The 14988-nt window shown below is 32.4% G+C and overlaps 1 protein-coding gene across 1 annotated transcript; it reads right to left on the reverse strand.

Moving 5' to 3' along the window:
• Nucleotides 1–13024: 13024 nt before the first annotated feature.
• On the reverse strand, nt 13025–14826 carry LOC108335104 (homeobox-leucine zipper protein HAT22). The gene is made up of 3 exons (XM_017571044.2): nt 14161–14826; nt 13980–14059; nt 13025–13558 (listed from the first exon to the last, which is right to left on the reverse strand). Exons 1-3 carry the CDS (start codon nt 14662–14664, stop codon nt 13276–13278), a joined length of 867 nt encoding a protein of 288 aa, XP_017426533.1. The 5' UTR covers nt 14665–14826; the 3' UTR covers nt 13025–13275.
• Nucleotides 14827–14988: the final 162 nt, after the last annotated feature.

The raw sequence follows: 14988 nt of genomic DNA on the forward strand, positions 1-14988 counted from the left end.
GCTGTAAACGGATGGACGGTCACACGAACATACCAAAGGTCAAACCAGATCGGACACTTTCAGTGAAAAGGAACACATTAAGGCAATTGGACTAAAGCAGCGATGTATGAACTGGACGGTTGTGGGTAAGACGTTTGGCCTTCTACGCAAAGATTAAGGTAATTAGTACTTTAGGGTATTGGGCTGAGATTGGACTACTGAACGAATAACTCACTAACTTTAGCATCGAAGAACCTTGGTTAGGTACACCTCCAGACGATGGATTGAAAACGAAGACCCGAACAGAAGACTATTCCAGAACAAATTGTGTAGGTATTAGAAATGACTCGAACTCATCCGAAACACATATAGTATTTATAATTATCTTGTTTATATTAAATAAGAAATATATTACTTAATTAAATTATATGCTTAAAAAATCTAACTTTCTTAATTTGAATCATGCTTTATTATTTTATTATATTAATAATTTTAACTTTTAGGTTAATTAAGGTTGAGAACAAAAAGGATTAGTTAAAAAATATAAAAGATTTAAAACTAAAAAATAGTTTTGTAAAAATTAAAAGAACATATAATTATATTTAAATGGACTTAAAAATATTTAAATCAGCACTGTTCATATAGATTTATTTGAATTTAAAAGTTCAAATGCACAGTTGAGCATTTAAATGTCCCGAAGTCTGGCTAATCTTAAAAGCATTACTTGCGATGTCTAAATTTTAAACAAACTACAAAAACATTTAAAGGTGAAGATCTAAGTAAACTAATCTGCTAAAAGCTGTGCACCTATGCTCCAAAGTCCAAAACCAAGTGAAAATCTCTAATTCCAAGTAAATCCTACTATCAAGATTGAGTTTTCTTACATTTTTAAGAAGACACTTACAAAACATTCACATGGCAAGTGTGCTAGATCCATCACAATCATCAATCAAGAACAAGAAGCAGCGGTAGTAGAGCTTCGAAGAAGAGGGAAGAAAATGAAAAGGTTTGAGGGAAAATTTCAAGAGTATAGAGCATTTCTATACATGGAGGATTTAACTGAGAAACATTTTACTACTGTCAATTTTAAAAAGTTTAACATGCATAATTTTTGGTCCACTTTCACTTACATCACATAAGTATCTAAACTCCACCATGCGTGAAATATTTATTCTTGAAGTTATTAGGTCTATTTAGGACGAGGTTTACTAAAAAAATACAATACTACTGAGATACGAATGTCACTCTAAAAAATTGACACTACACTCTATTTAAAATCTTAAAACAATATCTTAACACAATATCTTTATGAATCTTTAACTTTTACTTTTTCGTGTCCACTTAATGTGAAACTTAGTCATACTTAGGATTCTAAGAGTACAAAGAAACATTAGGATTGAAAACTTGTTAAAGTTATTAAAATCTTTGAGTTGCATATATAATATATCAGTTCAAACACCTAAACCAGGAAGATGAAACAGTAACTCTCGTACCCTCCAAATAACTTCAAAATTTAGGATTCTTAATAGACGTAGCCGACAGCAACATATGTACTCTTAAAGAGGTGGCCTACAACAACAAATTCCAAATAAATAGAAATTGACTTGTTCAAAACAGAAATGCAACTTGTTCGAAGAAGAAAATATAAAAATACTAATTAAATTCCAACATTTCTAACTGTACTTTCCTAACGAAGGTGACCTTACTTTCCACTTTTGTCAATTTAGCGGAGAGACTTGTGGTCAGCAAGAGGACTGAAATTCCAGCAACAAGATAAGAAGATTGTGAATAAGCTCTTCCGAAACCCCTGCATGCTGAAAATCTAGTGGTTAAACATATATAGTTGTTGCAATCACCAAAATCAATTATTAGGTCTGCTATGCACTAACAAAGTAAACTCTCTATAGACGCTGTTTTCTTCAGTTTTTGTTTTCAAGTAGGAGGTTGGCACGTACCTTTCCGTCCTTCTTTTCTTCACATCTTTTCAAACTCACTTAATTCTTCACCCTCGCTTGGTGCATTACGCAAAGGAAAAAAAAAACGTGTCTACTGCTATTGTATGTCATTTCTCTTATGCAACGGTCAACCTAAAAAAAAGATATGTTAATTATGATTTTTGTTTTTGAACTATATCACGATTTTAGAGTTTATTTTTATTCAAAATTATGATTTTGTTCAATATTCTATACTTAATTACTTAATGAATCAATGAAATCATCATTACTTGATGTTAATTTTTTTGTGAAAACGACATTACTATTTGTGTCTTAGTCTGTCTTTCTAATTGATGAAATGGCCAAAGATAGTTTCCAATTTTCACTGTGACATCCAGCTGTAGCAGGATTTATGATGGCAGACCACCTGAGTTATAAAAACATTAGCATATTCATGTATTTCTTTAACTAAAATTGTCTCAAAATCGAATTTGATTCCTTTTGTCTTTAATTAGCAACAGTGCCAATGATCAAGAAAACAATAATGGTTGGATTGGATATCATAAACAGTAAATCTTTCTATTTATTATATTTTTGTTGTTGACAACAAGTTTTTTTAAATAACTCACTGGTATTATAACTGGTTATAGTTTACATTCATTAGTACATTGATTATTTATAAGTCCTTAGTCGTGATTTTTCTTTGTCTTGTCCTTCAACCACATGCAATAAACACTACGTACTACTAACAAAATATAACTAATGAACTTTATAATTATTATTAAGAAACACTCTTATCTTTTTGTCATTTTCTCAACTACGCTCATTTAAGTTTATCTAAAAAATCTCTTGTAAACGTAAATGCGTCTTTTATTCATCATCTCAGTTCTTTCTTGACTTCCTACATGCACTAACTTCTCTCATATCATACTTGCTCTTTATATTAATAGTCAAATTTTTCATTTTCTTCATGATTGACTTTGTTTTTATTGTGACTAACTTATTCTTTTCATTCTTAATGAGGATTTGTTCTTAACTAGGTTATTTGTCATCTCAATGTTCAATTTGTTATTCTCTTTAGCTAACTTTTCATCGACAATCTTTTGCAAAATGTCCAACCTTACCACAATTGAAGCACTTAACTCATTTGCACACTCGATGCCTAAATTGCTTGAACGACCTCCACCCCCATTGACCTCGTCCTCTTTCGCGCCAATTTTGTTGGCTAGAGTGCTCTTTCTCCTCTTCCTATCTACGACTTCTACTACTAAGAATGCTTCCTATATTTCCTCAATATTGTCTTCTGCCTTGAGTGTTCTAATCTTTATTTGGAGTAGTTTATCAAGCGGCTCATTCTTCTTCTTCTTTCCCTACATTGACAAGTCCTAGGACTCCTCAATAGTGCATACTATATACTAAAAGTCATTGGCTATAATGACTTTAAAAAAATTTCCACTACTCAACAAGTGGGTAGTGTTTCTTCATTCCTTCCAAGTTAGTTTTTCACTGTTTTAACTTGAGATATGTACTTGATTACTCCCTTAGTCTCCTTCTCATGCTCTCCAACTATCCCCTAAGAGTTTGACGCCAAACCTGCTTCACTCGATCATCCCTCTTATACTCCTTCTCCTAAATGTTTCACACTTCTTTTGAAGATTTTTAACTTGCAATCTTCTCAATGCCGGACTCATCCAAGTTTGGTACATGATATACAAAGTTGTTTTGTCCCTTCACACATGCTTTTTTCAACGTTTTCAACTGGACATTTGACCAATTTATGTTGTTGACTGGTTCTTCGAAATCATCTTCAATCAACTCCCAAATTTCCTAGGAGCAAAAAAGAGTCTTTATCTTCATATTCTAATTATCATAATTAGTCGCCTTTATAAATTGAGTAGGGACATATTATCTGAAAAGTTGACCATCTCACTTAAGCTTTCTAGATTTTAAACACTCTCAAGCTCTTTCTCTTGAATATTCTGACACTCACGCTCTCAAGCTCTTATACTAATTTATTGAGAAGTCTTTCTTGAATAACTCACTAGTACTAGGTAATACAATAATTAGTACATGAACTATTTATATGTCATTAGTGGTCATTAATCTTGATTCTTCGTCCACATGCAATCAGGCCATTATGAATCTATGGTATCAGCCTTACTTTTCATATGTAAGACATTAGTATAGCAGCATGGAACATGTAACTTCATCAAAATGGAAGCAACTCTCATGAAATCATGCAGCAGCTATGCTTTGACATCATCTTTTTTATGAATGTAGTACTAAAACCAGTTATATTTTCACGAGATGTTTCAACCCTTATTGCAAGCGATGCATGGATAAATTCAAAACCCCGGAACAAACCTTGGATGATGCGCAGCTCAAAGATTTGATTGGGTAACTAGAGTTTCATTGATTGCACCTCATATTAAAGCTTCATTAGCTGCATTGATACAAATAGAGAAATGATTAAAACGAATTGTTGAACCTTCCCTGATTTTATCCCCATGCGCATTGCAATTTGCAATGAGGACAGATTTAACGGAGGGGGGAATCATTTAAAAAAAATATTACCTGTATAAATGCTTAGGTGATTCATCATGTCTTTGTCTTGGGTGTTGGGTTTTTGTTTTCTATATAAAAATAAAGAAGAGTTAAACATAGATAATATAAAAAAACAATGACAAAATACCTATTTGAATGCTGATGCCCCTCTAAAGAGACAAACGACTGATTCATACAAAAATGTCGATTCTGCACACGCGTTTGTCTGCAACTATATTAAGTGAAGACATTTTGAAATTTCACTTCACTCTTCTCTTACGTATGTTCAGTACAACCTCTTTATTTTAATTTTTTTTCTGTGAGAAAGCAATAGAAAAGAATAAAAGAAGTAGTTTATGCGTTGGTGGGAAGGGTAGAAGAGAGTGAGGAGAGAAAAATGTTAGTATCATAGCTGCAGAAGAAGAACAAGAAAAATAGGACAAGAACAGAGAACATGTACACGACCCCAAGCCGAAAAGGGTAAGCACAGAACCATCCCTTCTGCTACACAACAAAACGCAACAAACTGCTCGGACCAAGATTCTCTTCTTTTTTATTGCCTCTTCTTCCACTTCACCATTTTATCTAAGATTAAAATCTCCAAACTCATTCGCCTTTTCAACACTCTCACATTCCTACAAAACACAATTTCAACACTTTTTCTTTTGTATAATTATTGGTGCAAAAACAATGCCAAGTTAAATAATTTTATAATTTATTAATAAATAAATCCTTTTATGGGTACTAGTTATTATTTTGTGCCCACCAAACTTGTTGATTAGATTTTTGAAAAATTGTTTAAGCTTAATTTATAAGATTGAGTTTAAATATTTTAAAAAAATGTTTAATCCTTTTTTTTTTGTACCGTTCCAGTCAGATATCCCTGTAAGGACTTGTAGTTACTCAATGATAATGTAAATATTTTTTTTATTAATTCAAAATCTAATAGTAATAATAAAAATAATAATATAGGTATTTTTTAAATAATATAAATTTAACCAAATACGTTATTATATAATACGCGACAAAAAAAATATTATCATTCTTGCGGTATATTTTTTATTGCACTATTACAATGTTTATTTTCTTGTAGCTAATTGCCTAAATTTGCAACTCTTATTTTAAAACATAGGAAAAAACTATGCAAAATCAAGTGCCCGAGATTTTTTTTGTTCCTTCTTATTGTTGCCAAAATAAGTTGAGAACCTCTTTTGAAATTTAAAAGGGGTGTGAGCTCGGCCCACGTTCTTCTTTTTTTTTTTTCAAAAAGGAATTGCAAAGTATTCAAGATACATAACACGTAATATAAAATTTATTATGTATTTTAAAAAACAGTTCATGAAAAGTTACTGAAAAAACCTTTGGAAGAATATATTTTTTCGAAAAGTATCTCTAAATAAAAAAAAATTACAATATTTTCAACTTTACAAGTATATTCAACATTTCAATTGTACTAATATTTTAAAGTTTTTAAATTATCCATGAATTATTACAGTCAAAACTTGTTAAAGTTTAGTTTAATTTATCTAAATAATTAAACCTAATGAATTTATTCAGCTTAAACAAATAATTAACAAATTGAAGGCGTGTAATTGAGAGATATTTGTAATGGGTAATCAAACAAAATTAGCATCTATTGCAGATGGAAAAGAGATTTAAGAAGAGTTAAAAAGAAGAATTAATTATGATGGAGGCATGCAAAGCAAGGAAGACATCCAATAGGTGTTACTAAAACAAGGGACAGCTCATGTATAAACATGTCAGATAAGAACAGAAAAAAGAATCAATATTTTAGGCAATATTTTATATGCCGGATATTTCTTCCATGTTTCAGAAACAAAAACATCCAAACAGGAACAAAGGGAATAGCAGATTCCTTTAGCCCTTTCTGTCCTTCTTCTTCTAAAACCAATACCCTTTCATCATCACTTTCTGCCAGGCCCCACATTCCACCATCTTCTCTCTACCGATTATGCAGAGGATTAGCTCCTGATGGCACGCCTCTCTTCTCCTCCAACTCTGCTTTCCCATTCCCAGACACATTCTTCCGTGGGCTATTATACCTTGTGAAATTCAAGAAACCACCGGCCACACTAACAAACCCACTGTTACAGAATATCAGCAGTAGAACCAGCAGCACCGAAAGAGCACCCATTTCACTCGTTAGCATAACAACACGTGAACCCAGTTGTTTTGTACACGATTTTAAGAGAAATTGCAGATAAATGTGAATGATGTGATCACAAAGGCGATTGCTTTAGGATAGACAGCACTCGGAAAACTATGGCGTTGCTTTCGAAAGCGATGTCTCTTAGCAGAAGCACTTTCCAGGAAGGGAAAGAAAAAGTATGTAAAAGACTAGGAGGGCAGTAGGTGACACGTGCATATGCATGAGATGAGAGTGTTTTATGCTAAAGTTGATGTTTGGAGAAAAGGGTATGGATTGAACTGAGAAGAGGGAAGGTGATGGAGGAGGAGATGGTGTGTTGAGTTGGGTTTCGTACGAGTTATGAAAAAGAGTAGGAAGTGTGGGGGAAGTTGTGATTAGAGTGAAATGGTATTTGAGTGAAGGCATGCAGAGGCAAATGGCAATGCGCAATATCTTATATGAATAATGGTAGTGATGGGCATCTTGGAAGTTCGCGGCAACCTTTTTAAGAGAAAAGCCTCTGAATCACACGCCAGGGAGAGACCTTGTCCAGCATGACAACAGTTTTGATACTTTCTATTTGTTTTCTTCTCTTCTTTTTGGAGGGAGGACACTATCATGGCTTATAATATCATCACTCGCACCTGCTTTTCTAACCACTTTGTTTTTCTATTTCTTTATTACTAACATACAACCAATACCTCCCAAATCAAACTAAGCTAATAACAACGTTTGTTTCTTCAATAGGTCCCGGGAAACCGTGCATTTGGTTATCGATCGAATGCACAACATTAATAGCTTTATTCTTTTTTCTTTATCTTGTTTACTTTTTGTTTTTTAATTCTCATGCATTCACACATGCTTGCTCAGGGTTCTAAGAATTTAAGCAACTCTTGAAGTCGCTCCCCATCATACGGTGTTACGGCCTAGCACTTTGGCATGGGGAATTGCTGGCTTGTTGTAGAGGTAGAACAAAACGTCAATGTTTCAAAAATTGCAGAAAAGAAGCAGCTGAGGCGCATGACCATTGATCACAGAACACGCTCAACTTAAGGGTAAATAATGGTAGGGTATGACCAAAGATAGAAGGGCCTCGTGGTCGTGATCCCCAATGTTGGGCTTTCTGGTTAGCACAATTTTGACAAGTGACGAAAAAACTTGCATCACACTCATTTGGAATTGAAGAAAAAGACTAGATGTTTCTTTCCTAGTGTGATTGATTGGTTTTCCAAGGCTTAGATCAATAGCTTCCCATTTAGACCATAATTTATTCTATTTAGCTTCTGCTTTTTTTGGGGGTCCTAACTATAACTTGAATATATAAAAAAGGACAAAGCAGATCATGATAGCAGGGGATGGGGTTCCAAATTCCAATACCCATACCAATAATGTATTGGGCCCAATCATTAGTGTTTGCAGACAACAAAACAATTTCCAATCGGGAAAAAAAATCACCCTTTCATTGATTATTAGGATCTGTCCAAGTTGAGTTTTGGGCCACCCTTGTGTGAGCACTTGGGCAATGTGGTGTGTTAGTCCGTCAAACACGGCAATGTATCGACTTAATAATGGGTCATTCAATCTTCTTCAACTTTATTTTTCATTTTCAATGGATCAGTATTCAACTCACATAATTTCTTCTAACCAATTTCATACAACCTCACTCAATTCATTAAATTTACAAACTATAAATATTTTACATCAATTTTAAATATTTTAAGGAATTTGTAGTATTGACCCTGTATTTGCTACCCCGCATCCCATGAACCACTCTACGTGACCAAACAATTTCTTTTTCCATAACAAATAATATATACATTTCTATATGACCTTTAGCATTACTCAAATTTTATGTAACACTCGTTTCTTGTTGTGTAGCACCTTCATTTTATATTTGACTCACTACAATAAATATTTTTATTAGCGTTAATAAAAGGTCTACACAAAGATAAAAAAAGAAGAAGAAGAAAAGCACATGCTAATAGTTAAGTAATGTTACCTAAAAACTTACTCTTAAATATTATGATGTTTTGTGCTAGTTTAGGAAATCGATTTTAGTAGTGTCAGATTGGTCCTTTTTAACACAATTTATATAAATTATTTTCTACTTATTAATGAATAGTTTAATAATGATTTGATAAGTCTAATAAACATCAATTAAATTTCCCTATAATAATCTTCAGAGTATATTATTTTAAAAAGTAAATTTTAAGGTTAACACAATTTTACCAATATAATATTTAATTTAATATGACAAATGATGAATCTTTGTTTGTCAATTTATCTGTATCAATTACGAAAATATTGCCTTCTTTACTAACCTAATCATCATTGTTTGTAAACATTTTACTACTGGCAGACCAAGTTTAACTGAATGGGGAAACTTTGAATGTTTTTTTGTCGTAAATACAATTTCTTTAACTTGATTGGTACAACCTGAAAAATAGATAAAAAAAACAGTACATTTTAATCCTTTCTCCTTCATTGAGTTTGTATTTGCGATCATCTACTGTCAAATGCATGCAACTTGGAATTTTATATATTTGAATTTAATTTAGTTGGCAGATGATCACTAAATATGCATGGCATGATTTGAAAGGCTGCTGCAAAACTCCTTGCCAGCATTTATGACATCCTCAACAATGTATTAAATGCATTAAAGATAATTTGATTACTACTCACGCTAGGAGGCACGAAATTCTTGATTGCAAGCCACGCAAATCGAAAAAAAAAAACTATAAACTCTTGGTCTCCACAGAAAATTCACAAGAAATGGTGTTATATGTACCAATATTTTAGTTAAAATTAAAGACTTATATTATAAAATTTTACGATTTTACACAGTATAGCTGAATAAAATCACTAGGATAGCTGAATAAAATTGTAGAATCATTGCACCAACACTTCTTTACATTTTTGGGTGAATCAATTTATTTCAAATAAAACTTAAACTTGATTAAAAGTTAATATAATTAAAAATTAACGCGGTTATATATATATATATATATATATATATATATATATATATATATATATATATATATATATATATATATATTGTCAAACAACATCCATTTAAAAATTAATATAATTAAATTCAACCTTTACTTATTTACTTGTCGAATGAGGTTTTAATTAAAACAAAATTCATACTTTATTAAAAATTAAAGACATATTTTGCTATATCCTTCGCCTTCTTATATAAGTGATTTCAATTAAAATAAAACTCAATTAATATATATATATATATATATATATATATATATATATATATATATATATATATATATATATATATATATGAATGCTATTTAGTATTTAAAAAATACTGTTTAAGGTATAATTAATTATTCTTAATTCTATTATATTTATATTAAAATTTGAAATAATTAACTTTATTAATTAAAATGATATAGATTCTTTGATTCTACTACATTTATTACTCGATAATTGATATATTGAGTTGTTTTTTTTTCTGTTTTCATTTATTGTTGTTTTTGTTAATTTTTTTTATGTATAATTATATTTTACTTTTTAACATCATTAAAATGAAAGACAAACGGTACAAAAGAAAAAAAAAACGACACAAGAACATTAATATTATTTTTTATTTTTTATGTGTATAAAATAAATTATTTTTTTCTTTTTTTAATGATTATAATTCATTTATTGTCACTTAACTTTTATAAGATTTAATATTTACTAATAATTCTTAACCAGTGCCTGGACCATATATATATAATATATATATATACTTTTTCGGAAAATTTATCGATTCCACGGTTTTGTTGATCCTATAATTTTGATTTTAAGTAAGTTATATACAATATATACATCAATTTAGTTGACGTGAGTGAATTCAAGAAAACTCCTCCAATTAATACAAATTGAACTTGTACTCTGTGAAGTTATATTACAGCTAACCTCTTAATTAGGTTGATGACTAAGTTGAACTGTTTTCAAACGTTATTAAATATATTGAAACTAAGGATGACCATGACATGGCACTGACAGAGTTGATGTGCATCATTGACAAAAGTAATTATTTTAAATAAATAAACATAATCTCTTATAAAGGAGCGTATACGACGAGTCAAAATAAAATACCGGTGTTACAAAAATTAGAATTGACTATGACCATCACAATCTGGAAATTCATCCAATAATTGTTTCATGGGATTGTGTGTATAATAAGGTTGACAAGTACGTACGTCGAGGAGATTAAATCTGGGACTCAGTAAATGCGTTACGTGTGTGCAAACATGGTAACAAGGTTTCTAGATCTGCGATCGTGATTACAGTAGCCACGTTAAGGTTTTCTGAATTTATTTTACTGCATTGCAAGTTCATTTGTCCGAAATTAGCCAAGTGTAGATGATGAGAAGGTACGTCAAAGGACAGAGTGGTCGGTAGGTACATTAAATAGTACAAGTACCAAACTCGAGTTCTGTATTCTATGACAGTGTTGTTGGGTCCTGGAATCGATCATCGTTCTAGAAATTTATAAAATTTATAAAATAATGATAGATGGAATTGGAGTTGAAGGAGGGCATTGAAGTGGGTAGACTTACGATAGCGATGGATTAACATGGTGATTTGAAGGAGAGGACGCTGATTTGCAGTTTCGAGGAAAGTGGCTTTATTTTCCGGAAAGTCCTCTCATGATATTGATTGGTCCACAGCATGATGAATGATGTTTGGAGTTGAATTACATTATTGTATTATCCGAATGAAACCCAACGGTATTTTATGTATGTATGTATGTACCAAGTTTGTTAGATGTTTGATGTTAGATGTTAGATGGTAGGAAGTTGTGACTCATCAATAAGGGGTCGTAATTGGTAGACAGAGGGTGTTTGAAATATATATTAAAACTGAATTTGAAATTCTGTACACTGACTGACGGAAAAGAGGTATTGATGAGTATAGAAATGGCAGGGTTAATATGAGGGCTTCGTGCCAAGCTAACCCAACTACAATAAGACCTTTGGTTAAACCAAATCTCTTTTTGATTTTTCAGTTTTTGGTTTTTAAGATTTTTGGCATTGGGCCATCACGTGGGATCTGACCCACAAGTCCCCTTAAAGGTAAAGCACCTCACGAGACGCCACCATGAATGCACAACATAAAATTAAAAGATATATAAATAAACACTCATAACATTAAATGGCATCAAAATTATTTATAAATATTATTACATAATGAAAAAGTCATGGATATTAATAAAGTGTTTGAAAATGATGGATATACATTCATAATTGTCCTGTGATTAATCATCTCTTATTTAAAACTCAACCATCCATTTCTCTCTCTCTCTCCTATCCCTATGTCTCTCTCATTCGATTTCTCTTTAAGCAACTGATTTCCAGACACAAACACGTGAGCTAACTTCCCTATCCTCACCTTGGACCTTTCCTTCACTTAATCATCACCTCCCATCCCACTCATAAAACTATTCAATTCTATTTTTCATTATTTTACCTTTCTATCTCTATATTTCTACACCACCAAATGTATCATAAATTAAATTCAAATATTATTTTCTTAATCTGCATAAATATGCAATTAGCGATTGACTTAGTATTCCTTTTACTTTTATTTTGTTACCGTGCCGGTTTTCTATCTTCAACTATGATTTTTTTCTCCGGTTGTCATCGTATCTACTATAATTTCTTTTTATTTCACTCTCCAACTGTTTTTTTTTTCCTGACCAAGAATTTACCCAAGTCTTCTTTACAATAATAATCTCAAATTACAACTCTGACTTTATAACTTACTAATAAAGTTTGACCTGTTGTCACTATGATGTCAATCGTATATTTGAAGTTTACTTTGTTCACTGAATTCTAAATAATCACATTACAAAATTCTGCACCCTCCTGGTAGAAGACTGCTAATTTCCCGCTTTCGCCGTATTATAGTCTATCAAACCTAACAATATATTAATTATTGTAAGGAAATTCTTTCAGAGGACTCGATATTTAGATCAACGACATGCCTGCCTGTATATGCATATGCAACTTTAGTTAAATGTATCAATTATTTTAAGGAAGTAAAGACTTACATGAGTCAATATTTGAATCAACTTCGTACCACTGCGCATGCATACAATATATATTCTATTATTTTCATAAATTAGTCACTTGATAACCTATGACAACTATATATTATTATTATTATTATTATTATTATTTCAATCATATCATATTAACTAGTAATAATAATAACTGATAGAAGTCTAATTGAAGACATGTTACACGGTGAGGACAAAAAGATGCACGTTAACATGAGGCCTTATAATGGAGGAGGAAATGAGATTATCCCCACGGCCAGTTATCCTTTTTCTTTTCCATTGTCTGTTTCACGACATTAGTATATGTGTATCTATATGTATACATATACAGTTACTACTTTAAAATGAACAATAAAAAAATTCTAACACCTTCATATATAGAAGGACACCATCTGTAATGGTTTATATAAACATACATTAGCGGAAGAAAAAGAAAAAGGTAATTTCAATCAGAAGTTACTATTCTTAACAGTATTAGCTAATTACAACTTTTCCCTAACTAGACGCATCGCCCTCAACCAAAAAAATACAATGGTCGTGCGAAATAACTCTTCTCTTTCACCTCTTCGCCCCAAAGAGTGAAAACCTAACCACAATCAACATGCTGCAGAAGGATTGGCAAAGGGGTTGTAGAAGTGAGTCTTGGGAGCCATGGAGAAAGGACTTTTATTGGAAGCGTTATCGCTAACGCCACCGAGCCTCTCGCAAGAAGGGCACATGGTGAGTGTTGCCGCAGGCATAGGCATGTACAAGGGTTGAGCTAGTTTCAGTGCCTTCAGCTCCTGCAGCTCCTTCTTTAACCTTCTGTTTTCGTCCGTCAACGTTTCACAGCATTTCTTCAAGAACTCACAGTCCACCTCTGTCTGCTTCAGCTTTGTTCTGCAACAACCAAGCCAAAACCTTAATAAACCAACATGTCATCTTATCATCTCATGAATCTGTCAAATTTATGAACAATATTTTCAACCAGGAAATTAAGCCTTACTAAATAATTAGACATGGAAAACATGGCCACCAAATGATTGTAGGTTTTAATGAACTAATCATTTAATTAAATTGCTTCATTTTTAAAACTGAAACTTTATCATATCACACGTAACGATATTATTAATCTGTGCTTGATGATTATAAATATAAACCTTTATATATATATATATATATATATATATATATATATATATATATATATATATATATATATATATATATATATATATACATGAAGGAGAACGTAATGAAACATTTGTTATAGTGCGGTTTGGTATGGAGCTGTCGATTTTAAAATCAAAGGAAGACGTACCTGGCTCTCCGATTCTGAAACCACACTTCAACTTGTCGAGGCCGTAGATTTAACTGTCTGGCTAAAGCTTGCTTCTGTTTCTGTAAATCCAATCCAAGAAAATAATATTAATTTCAAACAAATTATCTCTAAAAAAAATAAGAGAGAGATTAATTATTTAATAATAATAAGTATTATTTACAGGATTGAGAGTGCTGTGTTGTTTGAAGCTCTCCTCCAGTAGTGCAGATTGTTCTTTGGTGAGTCTGAGTTTCTTCCTAGCATTGGTGCCGTCTTCTTCTTCGTCGCTCACTCTTGAAGAAACCCTCTCTTCTGCCTCTGCCTCTGCCTCTACCTCTTCAAAGCTAAGATCTCTCTCCCTCTTCACAACCCTCCCAGTTGAGAAAGACGAAACCACGCTGTGAGGTGACGTCTGTCTAGACATGTCAAGAGGGTCCTCACAATAAACCTTACTGTTGTTGGGCACTTGCTTGGCTAGGTGGCAGCTATCGCCAGACAAACCCAACGTCAAAGATGGTTCATTGGGGGAATTAGGCTTGGTTGGCGAAGGCTTAACAACACAAAAATGATGATGATGATGATGGTGATGATCTTGAGGCTTGGTAGATGGAGTGGTGGTAGCAGTCAAAGATAACCCTAGAACGAGGTGAAGGCCAGAGGTACTGGCATCGTGATCAAAACCCATTTGAGAGAATAAGGGGGTGGGTACGTATCTGGTTCTTGGGTTGAAAAATTATAGATGTTGTGTGGTTTAAAGGGTCGTGGGACTGAAAGGGTCTTAAGAAGAAGAGAAGAGAAGAGAGAGAGTGAGGTTTTGTGGGGGCGTTGGGTGGGTGGGTGGGTGGCTATGATTATTGTTAATCAAAGGGAGGAATGAGTAGAGAAAGGAATCTTGATATTGGAAATAATGAAAGTCCCTTGGAGTAGTATATCTCTTGCATAGGTTGACCATTTGAACCCCAACACTGTTAGCTCCATTATAATTATAAATAATTATAATAACAGACAA

The sequence above is a fragment of the Vigna angularis genome, chromosome 10 (assembly GCF_016808095.1).
Source record: "Vigna angularis cultivar LongXiaoDou No.4 chromosome 10, ASM1680809v1, whole genome shotgun sequence".
NCBI classification, from domain to species: Eukaryota; Viridiplantae; Streptophyta; class Magnoliopsida; order Fabales; family Fabaceae; genus Vigna; species Vigna angularis.

What these genes read in the sequence shown, in the direction of transcription:
- LOC108335104 (XM_017571044.2), bottom strand. Translation starts at nt 14,664, where the DNA reads ATGGGTTTTGATCACGATGCCAGTACCTCTGGCCTTCACCTCGTTCTA. An exon ending in AACACAGCACTCTCAATCCT is followed by an intron (nt 14,060 to 14,160) that starts GTAAATAATACT and finishes TTGGATTTACAG; the next exon opens with AAACAGAAGCAAGCTTTAGC. An exon ending in TTTCAGAATCGGAGAGCCAG is followed by an intron (nt 13,559 to 13,979) that starts GTACGTCTTCCT and finishes TGGTTGTTGCAG; the next exon opens with AACAAAGCTGAAGCAGACAG.